Raw genomic sequence first — 10779 nt, forward strand, 5'->3', positions numbered from 1 at the left:
GTACTCACAACCATACGGGGCATATAACGCCCATAGCAGTTAGCACCACGCTTGACTCTTGCTCGAAGCTTCCTTGCAAGTATGACCTCAAAACCATCATACAAGTTCCACTGCTCTTCTATCTCTTGCCTAGTGCTAGCAATAACAATTTCAGATGCATCAAGAGACAATTCCTCCGCCTCGATTCGGCGCATTATTTTGTATGTCATATTTATTTCTTCCCTTGATTGTCGCCCTTGCTTGAGAAGGCCTTCCAGTTTATCTTTCCCAAGGAAATGTCCCGTAAATGCCATAGGCAGGTTAAGTGCTCCTGATAACAGGGTAGCAGCTATTCCCGCGCTGGCGTAATGCCCATGAATCACAGCAGGCCAGACTGGATGCCCACAGCCGATTTCTTCACCAATTGTTTTTGACATCCGCACAATATGGCTGAGTGCACCATCAACAAATTCTTGAATGAAAGGCCATAGACGTTCTTTAGTTAGGTACATATCTCTTGGTCCAAATGGTATCCGAATGATGTATCCACCACTGTTCTCTCCTTTTTCCTGTTTGGAATTTTTAAAGGTTGTTGAAACCAACATTTCTGCAGGTTCACCATAACTACGATCGAAATTTGGTGCCAAAATTTGTCTTGTCAGCAAATCAACCCGGTAAACTCCAGGAGACGAACTCAATGCTTTAGCAAATTCAACCACATATTTGACCTACAAAATGGTATATAAAAAAAACATTATGCACTTGAAACATGAAATAGAGAATATAGGCCCCATATGTAAGGTAAAAAACAGGATGGGGTGTGATGAGAAGCTTAATGCAAGTTTGAATTTTACCAAGAACCTATTTAAACACAAAAAGAAAAAGAAGGAAAACATCAAACCCTCGATCCAGTGGGCCTTAATTGCAACAGGAAAACAAGCATCAGATGTTATCTAGAGCCTATTTAAACGCAAAGGAAAATATGAATCCAGGCTACAAAAGCAACTCTCCTTAGGATACACACTAGAGTAAACTCTGCACTGTAAAAGGTTGGGAATATCTGTGATATTGATATACTGTACTAAGTTCAATTTGAGATGAGAGTTAATACAAGATAATGTACTAACTGGACCACTATGTGCAACTGCAATCATGCAAGCAATCAATCAATCATGTGTGTACTACTTAGGCGTGCCAACATTACCTGGCCACCAGTATCTGAATCTCGGCCTAGCTCCATATTCTCACCACGGACAAGACCATGGAGACTGCAGCACAAAACATGAATGGTTAACATACATTACAATTCAACACAAACATGTATGCCACTTCATTTGACAGTTGTACAGCTGACAAACAACCATGCCATCGGTTCTTTGTCCAAAGGATGGATTATAAAGCAGTGAAGCTAAATTTATTCTGCCAGAGTGTGAAGTTCTTCAAATCATTTGTTTATAAGGTGGTAAGGCGACCTAAGGCGAGCACCAACCGCCCTGACGCCTAAGCACCTAAAGCGGGCATAATTGCAAGGCGCTGCCAGGGCGCCTTGCCACCTAAGCATCGCCTAAGGGTCCAAGGCAGGACACCTTACAAACAATGCTTCAAAGGCTTTCAAACATGTGATGAATTGATAAAACATTAGTTCTTGCAATCCTAGCTCTAGTGCAGATTTACAGCCTAAAAGCCAGCACAGCTGCAGAAATTCATTAGCAATATAAAAATATAAACAAAATTTATATGTAGAAACAAAATACGAGTTAAAAATTGTCAATCCGCTCTTTCCTAAAAAATGAAGATGTGCAGAGTGGAAAATGGTCGTCCTTCGCGACCAGACTATTTCATAACACAATAATTCAGATCTGTAAATACCCAGAGGGGAGACATGAATGCAATGCACAAGCATTACACCTCACCACCTCGGTTTAAAGGTAATCTTCAGAATCAGGGTATCAATTATCAAAGCAAGATAATCCCTTGCAGTTAATTTCTATAATGTGACAGTGCTCAGGGACAGGAGGGGCTTTTGTCCATTTGAGTGTCACGAAGAAGAGATATCACTATAATTAAGTTTTGCTGCTTAATGTATCTTTGTTTCCAAGGATTTATTCATTAAGAAAGCGATTTGTTGCGAACACCTTGTTATTATGGATAGGCAGAAAAAAAAAACTTGGTGCATCATTGTGAGGTCCCTATGGTACAGGTTACTTTGAATGTATGGAAGAAGAATGTTCTTCCTCCTATCTGGTTAAGTATATTATATTCAGCATCAGATAATAGAATGTGCCTTATGAAGAGATTGACATGTTATCTGCTCCTGGTGGTTATGCTGAAACAATATTCTCCGTACCTGATCAATACAATGTATAGCTTGTCAACTGAACTTGTCTTGGGTGAGACCCCTGTGGTGCTATCACCATAGGCAACAGATGGATCACCAGCATCTTCTCCCTTTTCGCCTTCAAAGAGATCTTCAGACATATCCGCTGTAGCATCAATTCGTGTTTTCTCGGTTTCTGGATGCCTTTTCAACAAACGACAAGCTTCTTCTTTCTCTAACTGCATATCAGAACATATATATGACTGACGCAGGAGAGGCTAGACCGCTAGAATTATAGAGAGTGGACACGGTCCAATATTGGCCTTTAAAAAAGAGTACTCTTTGATATAAAATGTAGTAGAACTAAATAAGTGGATTGGGTAGTTACCCAGAAAGTAAAAATAAAATTGTAACTGAACTGAACTTAGCTGGAAAACCGGTGGTATACTAGAGTATTATGTACAAAGTTATCTACTTCAGGCACATAGAAAATAGATCTTAAGAAAGGGATACGCAGATTCAACATGTCTTGTTGTGTCAGCTAGCGCGTATTCACAGAACTCCCCTTGTTTCCAGCAAATATGAGAATTGTGCAAGGTATTTTCATAACTGTGCATGAATTATCAAGCGACACCTTTCACATACTAATTATAAGGTACAGGCGACATTAAAAATCCAAGGACCATCAAATTATAACATAGTATCATAGCTGTAGTAGGCGAACATATTGTCTTATAAATAGCTCAAGCTTCAAGGAAAAGATGCACCAATTCTACCCACCATTCTTTGCATGCTAGTACCTATATTTCTTCAGTACCCACGAAGAACAGATCTGCCGCCTTCTAACTATCACCTACACCACACGACATATTTTGATTCTTTTCAGCCTTCAGCTACTTCTGAGCAAAACTAGACCGATCTAATAACTCGCTGGAGCTTTCCGTTCTCTGTGCAGAATCGTCGAAAACAAACCCAGCCCAATAGAATCTCACGCAAGGAAGCTACTACAATCCAAGAGAGCAGAGCTCACCTCCTTCTTCTTCCTCGCGAGGTTCCAGATCCTCCATGTCATGTTCTCCAGCCGCGTGTTCCTCTCCTGCGGGCTCCGCATCGCGTTCGCCTGCGACACACCCCGCAGATCGATCAAACAAATCCGAAGCGGAGCACAGAAATCCAAAAGGGTAGGATTCGTGCTTGCGGCGTGGACCACATACCCGGAGCCATGTCTTGTAGAGGTCGGTCTCGTCGTAGCCGGTGATGACCTCCTCGACGAAGTAGCGGGCCGGGGAGAAGTGGCCACGCTCGCGGAGGAGCAGGGAGGGGCGGTCGCCGCCGATGGCCGACTTGCCGGCGTCGAGGATGGCGTCGAGGTAGCTGTTGATCCAGTTGTCGTTGCCCACCATCTTCGCCGCCGAGCCGCAGCCGCCGCCGCCGCCGCGCGCCGGCGAGATCGGGGGGTGGGAAGAGTGGAGGCTAAGCCAAAAGAGGGAAGTGGGGAGGAGGAGGAAGTGAGGAGAAATGACGAGGCGAAAGGAAAGTGTGCAATTTGCTATTACCAAAACAAAACAAGACAAGAGAAAGAAAAAGATAGCGGCCTGGTAATAATAATGGAGCGAGACAGTCTGGTACATTTGGACTTTGGAACCAGTATACAATACAATACACACAATAGTATAATGGCAGCATCAATATGAGATGCCATTTTTTAAAAATTTGATTCCCTGTCCTATTTCATGATTTATGGAATTTGAATTATTGGATCTAACAACTTTTCCACCTCACTTTTTACCCTCAAGAAAACTTCTCCTCCTCATTTTTTGATGAAAATTATGAAATCACACGTTTTTCAATTATGAACGGTTTGAAGTTGGCAGGAACCATGCATTTATCATGTATGCAGTCGTTACATCGCCGATGTAACAACATGTGTGGCTCCTACAAATTGTGCACTTGGTTTTCAGGCACCGCATCAGTCTCCTCCAGATAACTTGCATTATGATTAATTATTCCTTGATGATGACCAAGTATCGTCACCATCACATTTCCATTTCATATGAGGCCAAGTGTTTAATGTGATCCAAGTGCTTAGGGTGTTTGACATGTGTACATAAATCTGTCCATAAGCCCCCAAAAAACAATTCTCATATATTGCCCTTATATATTATGAGAGTAGCTCACAAGCTATAAAGCACTAAAATAATATTATTTGTATACATTTCAATATTAAACTAATTTTGCATGGCAAGTCTATTATGAGAGTAGTTCACAAGCTATAAAGCACTAAAATAACATTACTTGTATACATTTCATAATAGACTACTCTCATAATATACTTGTGAACTACTCTCATAATATACTTGTATACATTTTTTTACGGGCCTTGGATTTTACTTGTATAAATTTCATAATAGACTACTCTCATAATATACTTGTAGTCTATTATGGCCAGCCCGTAAAACCCCGGCTCCGCCGCTATATTTACCGGATCCGATGCGTTTTAGGGTTCCTATCTGCCAAATCCCCACCTTCCTCCGCTGCAATTCCTCTTTCTCCGACGCCAAATGTACCCACTCCTGCGACCGTTTTCCGCGTGCACATCCCCTTTTCGACCGCCTCAATGTCGAGCGAAGGTCGCGGGTGTGGTGGCCGAGGGGGCGCGGCGGCTCATTGGCATGTTGTAATGCCCCTGATTCAATCTACACTAATCATACACGCAAATGTGTACGGCCAAGATCAGAGACTCACGAGAAGATATCACAACACAACTCTAAATACAAATTAAGTCATACAAGCTTTATGTTACAAGTCAGGGGTCTCAAGGGCCACAATACATCAGCTCGAATACAAACGAGTCAGCGGAAGCAACAATATCTGAGTACAGACATAAGTTAAACAAGTTTGCCTTAAAAAGCTAGCACAAAAGCAGCATCGACCAAAAAGGCAAGGCCTCCTGCCTGGGAGCCTCCTAATTACTCCTGGTCGTCGGTGGCCTCCACATAGTAGTACGCACCCTCGGGGTAGTAGTAGTCGTCGGTGATGGCATCTAGCTCCTTGACGCCATCTGATCGCATCAATCGGGTAGAGGAGGAAAGAGGTAGCAAAACAATCGTGAGTACTCATCCAAAGTACTCGCAAGACTTACATCAGATCTATACCAAGTATGCAACAGTATCAGATGAAAGGGTTGTATCTATGGACTAAACCGCATAAATGCCAGAAGAGAGGGGAAAGCCTAGCCTATTGAAGACTAGCATCTTCAAGCATCTTGCAACATCAGAAGAGATAAGAATAACATATCATAGTAGTAGTAAGTATGTTGTAACATTAACGCCCAGAGATCCTTTCCTGGCTCCCTGCGAGAAAGCAATCCCGTAGCCATCATATCCACTTCATGCCTTAGCATCCAATTCTAGTTGTATCGATCGAGATACAACTCCGAGCGTCGGTTACCGTGGACATGGCTATTCGAATAGATCAATCTTCCCTGCAGGGGTGCACAAACTTACCCACCACGCTCGATTAACTCCGGTCGGACACACCATCAAGTCATGTCCGCCCTCGGCTGATCAACACACCTAGTACTACCTAGGCTCAACAGAGAGGCCAACATGTTTGTTGGGGATACAACTATTGGGTATGACCCGCCCAGGAGGGGCCAGGTCATACCACTGACAGTTCATAATGAGAAGGCCCAAGAAGATATTGAAGATGGTGGTTCATGAAGCAAGCTTATTGAAGGCCCAAGACCCGGAGGAGACTTGAGGCCCACGGGCATAAACCGCCATATATTTAACTTGTATATTAAGGAAAGATTAGTTCTGTCACCGAACCGGACACGTTGTGTATGAGCCGACCGGGACTCTGTAGGCCGCCGACATCAGCTTGTGTATATAAAGGGATGACCCGGCGCGAGTTAGGGCAAGAAACAATAAGTTGAGAACTAGGTAAAGCGTATTCGCTCCCTGGTAACCGAAACCCAAGCAATACAACCTAAAGCAGGAGTAGGCCTTTACCCCGTTGCGAGGGGCCGAACCTGGGTAAAACTCTCTGCGTCCCTTGTCCCGTTTTAACCCCTTCAAGCTAACCACGTCGCGATGGCTCCACACCTAAGTCCTCATGCTAGGGCATCTGCCGTGACAATTCCACGACAGTTGGCACCCACCGTGGGGCCAGCGCACGGTGGTTTCGAGTTCTTGAAGGGCAGCTTCGCAGGGCTCAAGGGATACACTGTGGGCCGGATAACCACGAGTCGTCGCGGCAAGCTCTACATCGACGCCGCGAGCTGGGGCCCCGAGGCTGGCTCAATCGAGTACGGGTAGCGGGTCCCCTTCGGCGGAATTCATGTCTTCATCGACAAGATTGGTGAGTCGGAAGCTGAGCCGGACACCTGCACCAACATCGTCGAGACGGCTTAGCGTGCACGACCCGCACAAGGTTCAAGCCGCCCCGGAGCATGTCTTTGTTCACTTTACTCAAGGAGTGGATCTAGAAGGAGGATCTGAATCCGGTGGTGAGATGACCGTCTATTCAGGCGATGAGTCCTCAACCAGTGAGACCAATTCCATGTATCAGGTTCAGGATGGTGGGCTTGGGGACTGTTTCGATGGTGACAGTATTTCAGACCCCTACGAGTCGCTGAACTGGGTTACAATCTTCATGGCCAATACACAGCCAGGGCAGAATTCTTCAACTACGACAGCAATGATCTCCGGTTCAGCGACGACAATGATGGCTCAAGTTTTATCTGAACTGATGGATGCTCTGGCAACATTGTTAACGGCGGAGGTGGCCTCGGCGAACCAAACTCAACATAACACAGGCGTTGCAAAGTTACGTGATGAGATAGCCCAAGGCAAGGAGGATCTGAACGCTGAGAACACCCGGATGGCGATGGAGCGAGCTGCCTTGGAGAGGGAGGCAGAACGGCTTCAAGCAGAGAATTTTTGCTTGAGCTTGGACTGGGACGCATCAAACGATGTCTTTAACAGAAGACATATGAGCTGTTCACCTCGGTTTATGATGTGAGGAATCTTTTCAACACGCCTGGGGCAGGAACCACTAACCCGCCTGGTGTGGATCGGGCCGTTGAGGCACCGGCGGCTGGAGCGCCAGTTCAACCATGTGCTACAGACCCCCCACGTTTGAATTTGACCCCTCCTCAGCACATTCCGACACCCCCGGGTCATTATTCTAATCCTTTGGATAACATGATAGCTGCGGCTACTCGATTGGCGGCTCTCCCAGTTCAGGATGAGTCGCCAGCGGCGATGGAAATACGAAGAGCCGGAGAGCTTCTTCAGAAAACGGTGTCTCAACAGGCGGCTTATTCATGCAGTCGTTATCAGATCCACTCAACCCCACGTCCAAGCCGGAGCTATAGCAGGCACATTGATGAGTCGGCCGTATCGAGCAGTGAGCAGCACCGCAATCAACCTCGTCGGACTGACCCGGCGCGCTGGTAATGATGCTCAGACTTTGGTGGACCAAGGCAGAGTGTGGCATGAGGCGGAGTTGGCAGCTCAGCTGGCGGCTCAACAGCAATCTCCGGCTTATCCGTCAGCGTCTGTCAAGGCAGGAGTGACCTCTAGAACCTTGGGTGTGCCATATTTAGTATTTGCTTTACGCAATGAGCGCTTGCCTAAGGATTTCAAAGGCCCTCGCAAGGTGCCTAATTACACGATGGGTCAGCCCCCAGAGGCTTGGATTGAGAGCTATGAGATGGCTATGGAGATGCTGGATGTTAGTGATGCTGCATGTGCTAAATATTTCACCATGATGTTGGATGGGCCGGCTCGTACTTGGTTGAAAGGGCTGCCCGCTAATTCCATTGGGTCATGGACGGAGTTGAAAAAGCGATTTATTCAAAATTTTAAAGATACATGCAAGCAGCCTATGTCGATTCTGGATTTGGACTCTTGTGTCCAAGGTGAAGGTGAGTCAACAACAAATTGGATGCGCCGGATCTCAGCTCTTATACACTCATCGGACAGTATCAACGCCTGTTCAACAGTCCTGATGTTGGAGAAGAACTGATGTTTTCTTCCCCTTAAGCAGAAATTGGGGCGACTTAAGCGTAATTGCAATGATATGGGGGAGCTCATGGCGGCTCTCGTCAAGTATGCCGGCTCTGATAGCACTAAAGACCCTGAGTTTGATGAGGAGAAGACTGTGAAAGGGAAGAAGAGTGGCAATGCAAAGGAACATCATAACATGACGAGTCAAGGTGGAAACGGTAAATGTAAGGCGGACGGCGGTTTAGACTTCATGGCTAACACCAATGCGCATAGTAATAACCAGTGTCATAAGGGGAAAACGCCAGCACCCCGGTTTGGAGGGTCGAAGTTTAACCTTGAGGCCATGATGAATCAGCCTTGCCCAAAGCACGGAACCCAGGATAAGCCAGCCAGTCATCTATGGAAGGATTGCTTCATCATGAGGGAGTATAGAAACTCTAATTTTTCTAGAACAATCATGGCCCGCACGGTGGTTCAGGTTCCGGCTCTCATGGAACTGGTTTCGGAGGTGGCGGTTCAAGCTCTAGCTTTCAGGGCCAAGGCAGTCAAGGTGGTTTTAATCAGCAATCCGGACAAGGGAATCAACAACAGCAGTCTGGTTATCAGAGCAATCCAAAGCAGCTGAATAGTGGTCAATATCATGTGTTCACCACAAGTCTGTGCAAGCGAAATCAGAAAATCCATAAGCGGGCGGTGAACTCAGTTGAGCCGGCGGTACCTCATTATTTGAGGTGGTTTGAGCAGCCTATTGTATGGAGTCGGGAGGATCACCCGCCTCGTGTTGACAATCTTTGTAAATTGGCGTTGGTAGTTGCTCCTCAGGTAGGAGGGTATGAGCTTACAAAGGTGCTCATGGATGGGGGCGGTAGCATCAATATCCTTTACTATGAGACTTTTCTTCGTATGAATTTGAGTGGCAAGGATCTTAATACGTCTTCTACTGTTTTCCACGGGGTGGTGCCTGGTAAGTTGGCGTATCCAGTGGGTAAGATAACCCTGGAGGTGGCCTTTGGAGATGACCATGATTCCGGAGCTGAGAAATTAACCTTTGAAGTGGTTAAGATCAAAAGACCGTACCATGCTTTGTTTGGGCGGCCGGCTTATGCCAAGTTTATGGCGTGGACATGTTATGTTTATTTGCAGCTTAAAATGTCGGGTCATAAGGGCACCATCATGGTGCATGGTGATAGGAAGATTGCTCTAGACTATGAAGAGGGTGATGTTGCTTATGCTGAGTCGGCCTGTGCCACTAAGGAGTTAAAGTTTTATAAAGGCAAGGTTGACCCGGCGGATATGACACCTTTGAAGAAGCCAACTACAGAGAATGACCCCTTGTTGAAGTTGAAGTCGGAAGATGACACTAAGATGGTTGATTTTGTTCCTGGCGACTCATCCAAGTAGTTCAGCATCAGTGCTAATATGGATGCAAAATAGGAAAGCGCGCTCATTGAGTTCATTTGTGAGAATCAGGACATCTTTGCATGGAAACCTTCTGACATGCCAGGTGTACCGAGGGAACTCGCTGAGCACACTCTTAATGTGGATCCAAAGTTTAAACCGGTCAAGCAATTCCTTTGTCGTTTTAATGAAGAGAGGCGCAAGGCAATTGGTGAAGAAGTGGCCTGGCTCTTGGCGGCAGGGTTCATCATTGAAGTTTTTCATCCTGAGTGGTTGGCTAACCCGGTGCTGGTACTTAAGAAAAATGGAACTTGGCGTATGTGTGTGGATTATACAACCTTAATAAGGCCTGTATGGCTGACCCTTTTGCTCTCCCTTGTATTGATCAGATTATTGATGCTACGACGGGTTGTGAGCGTTTGAGCTTTTTGGATGCTTATTCTGGTTATCATTAGATCAAGATAGCAGTTAAGGACCAGGAGAAGACAACTTTCATCACTCCCTTTGGAGCCTTCAGCTATGTGTCTATGCCCTTTGGGCTCAAGAGTGCCTTGGCGATAACCAACGGTGTGTTCAGAATTGCCTTCATGGCCAGATTGGACGCAATGTTCACGCCTATGTGGATGATATTGTTGTGAAATCTAGGAAGAAGGAGACTTTGATAGATGATTTGAAAGAGACCTTTTACAATCTCCGGGTCTATAAAACGATGCTTAACCCGGCCAAGTGTGTCTTCGGCGTGCCAGCAGGTAAACTATTGGGTTTCCTGGTTTCTGAGAGAGGCATTGAAGCTAACCCGGAGAAAATCAGGGCTATCACTTCTTTGGCTAAGTCGGCATGTATCAATGACGTCCAGCGGTTGGCGGGTCATATTGCAGCTTTGAGCCAGTTTATAAGTCGCCTGGGAGAGAAGGCCATCCCGTTGTATCAAATGATGAAGAGGACAGATGACTTTGTTTGGAGTGATGTTGCTAATGAGGCGTTTGAGGCGCTTAAGAGACAACTAGCTGAACCGCCGGTTCTTGCAGCTCCTATTGAGAAGGAGCCCTTGCCGTTATATGTGGCTGCAAA

General features: G+C 45.9%; 1 protein-coding gene across 1 annotated transcript in view; it reads right to left on the reverse strand.

Moving 5' to 3' along the window:
- The window catches only part of LOC119322957 (probable sucrose-phosphate synthase 2), a 7587-nt gene extending 3770 nt beyond the window's left edge, over positions 1 to 3817 (reverse strand). Inside the window, exons 1-5 of the mRNA XM_037596511.1 lie at positions 3511 to 3817; positions 3327 to 3416; positions 2327 to 2535; positions 1184 to 1247; positions 9 to 707 (exon numbers count right to left, since the gene is read on the reverse strand). Of these exons, the coding sequence (XP_037452408.1) occupies positions 9 to 707; positions 1184 to 1247; positions 2327 to 2535; positions 3327 to 3416; positions 3511 to 3699 (1251 nt within the window). The 5' untranslated portion in view covers positions 3700 to 3817. The remainder of the gene's footprint in view (positions 1 to 8; positions 708 to 1183; positions 1248 to 2326; positions 2536 to 3326; positions 3417 to 3510) is intronic.
- Between the last annotated feature and the right edge of the window lie 6962 nt (positions 3818 to 10779).

Source organism: Triticum dicoccoides, chromosome 6B (assembly GCF_002162155.2).
Source record: "Triticum dicoccoides isolate Atlit2015 ecotype Zavitan chromosome 6B, WEW_v2.0, whole genome shotgun sequence".
Lineage (NCBI taxonomy): Eukaryota > Viridiplantae > Streptophyta > Magnoliopsida > Poales > Poaceae > Triticum > Triticum dicoccoides.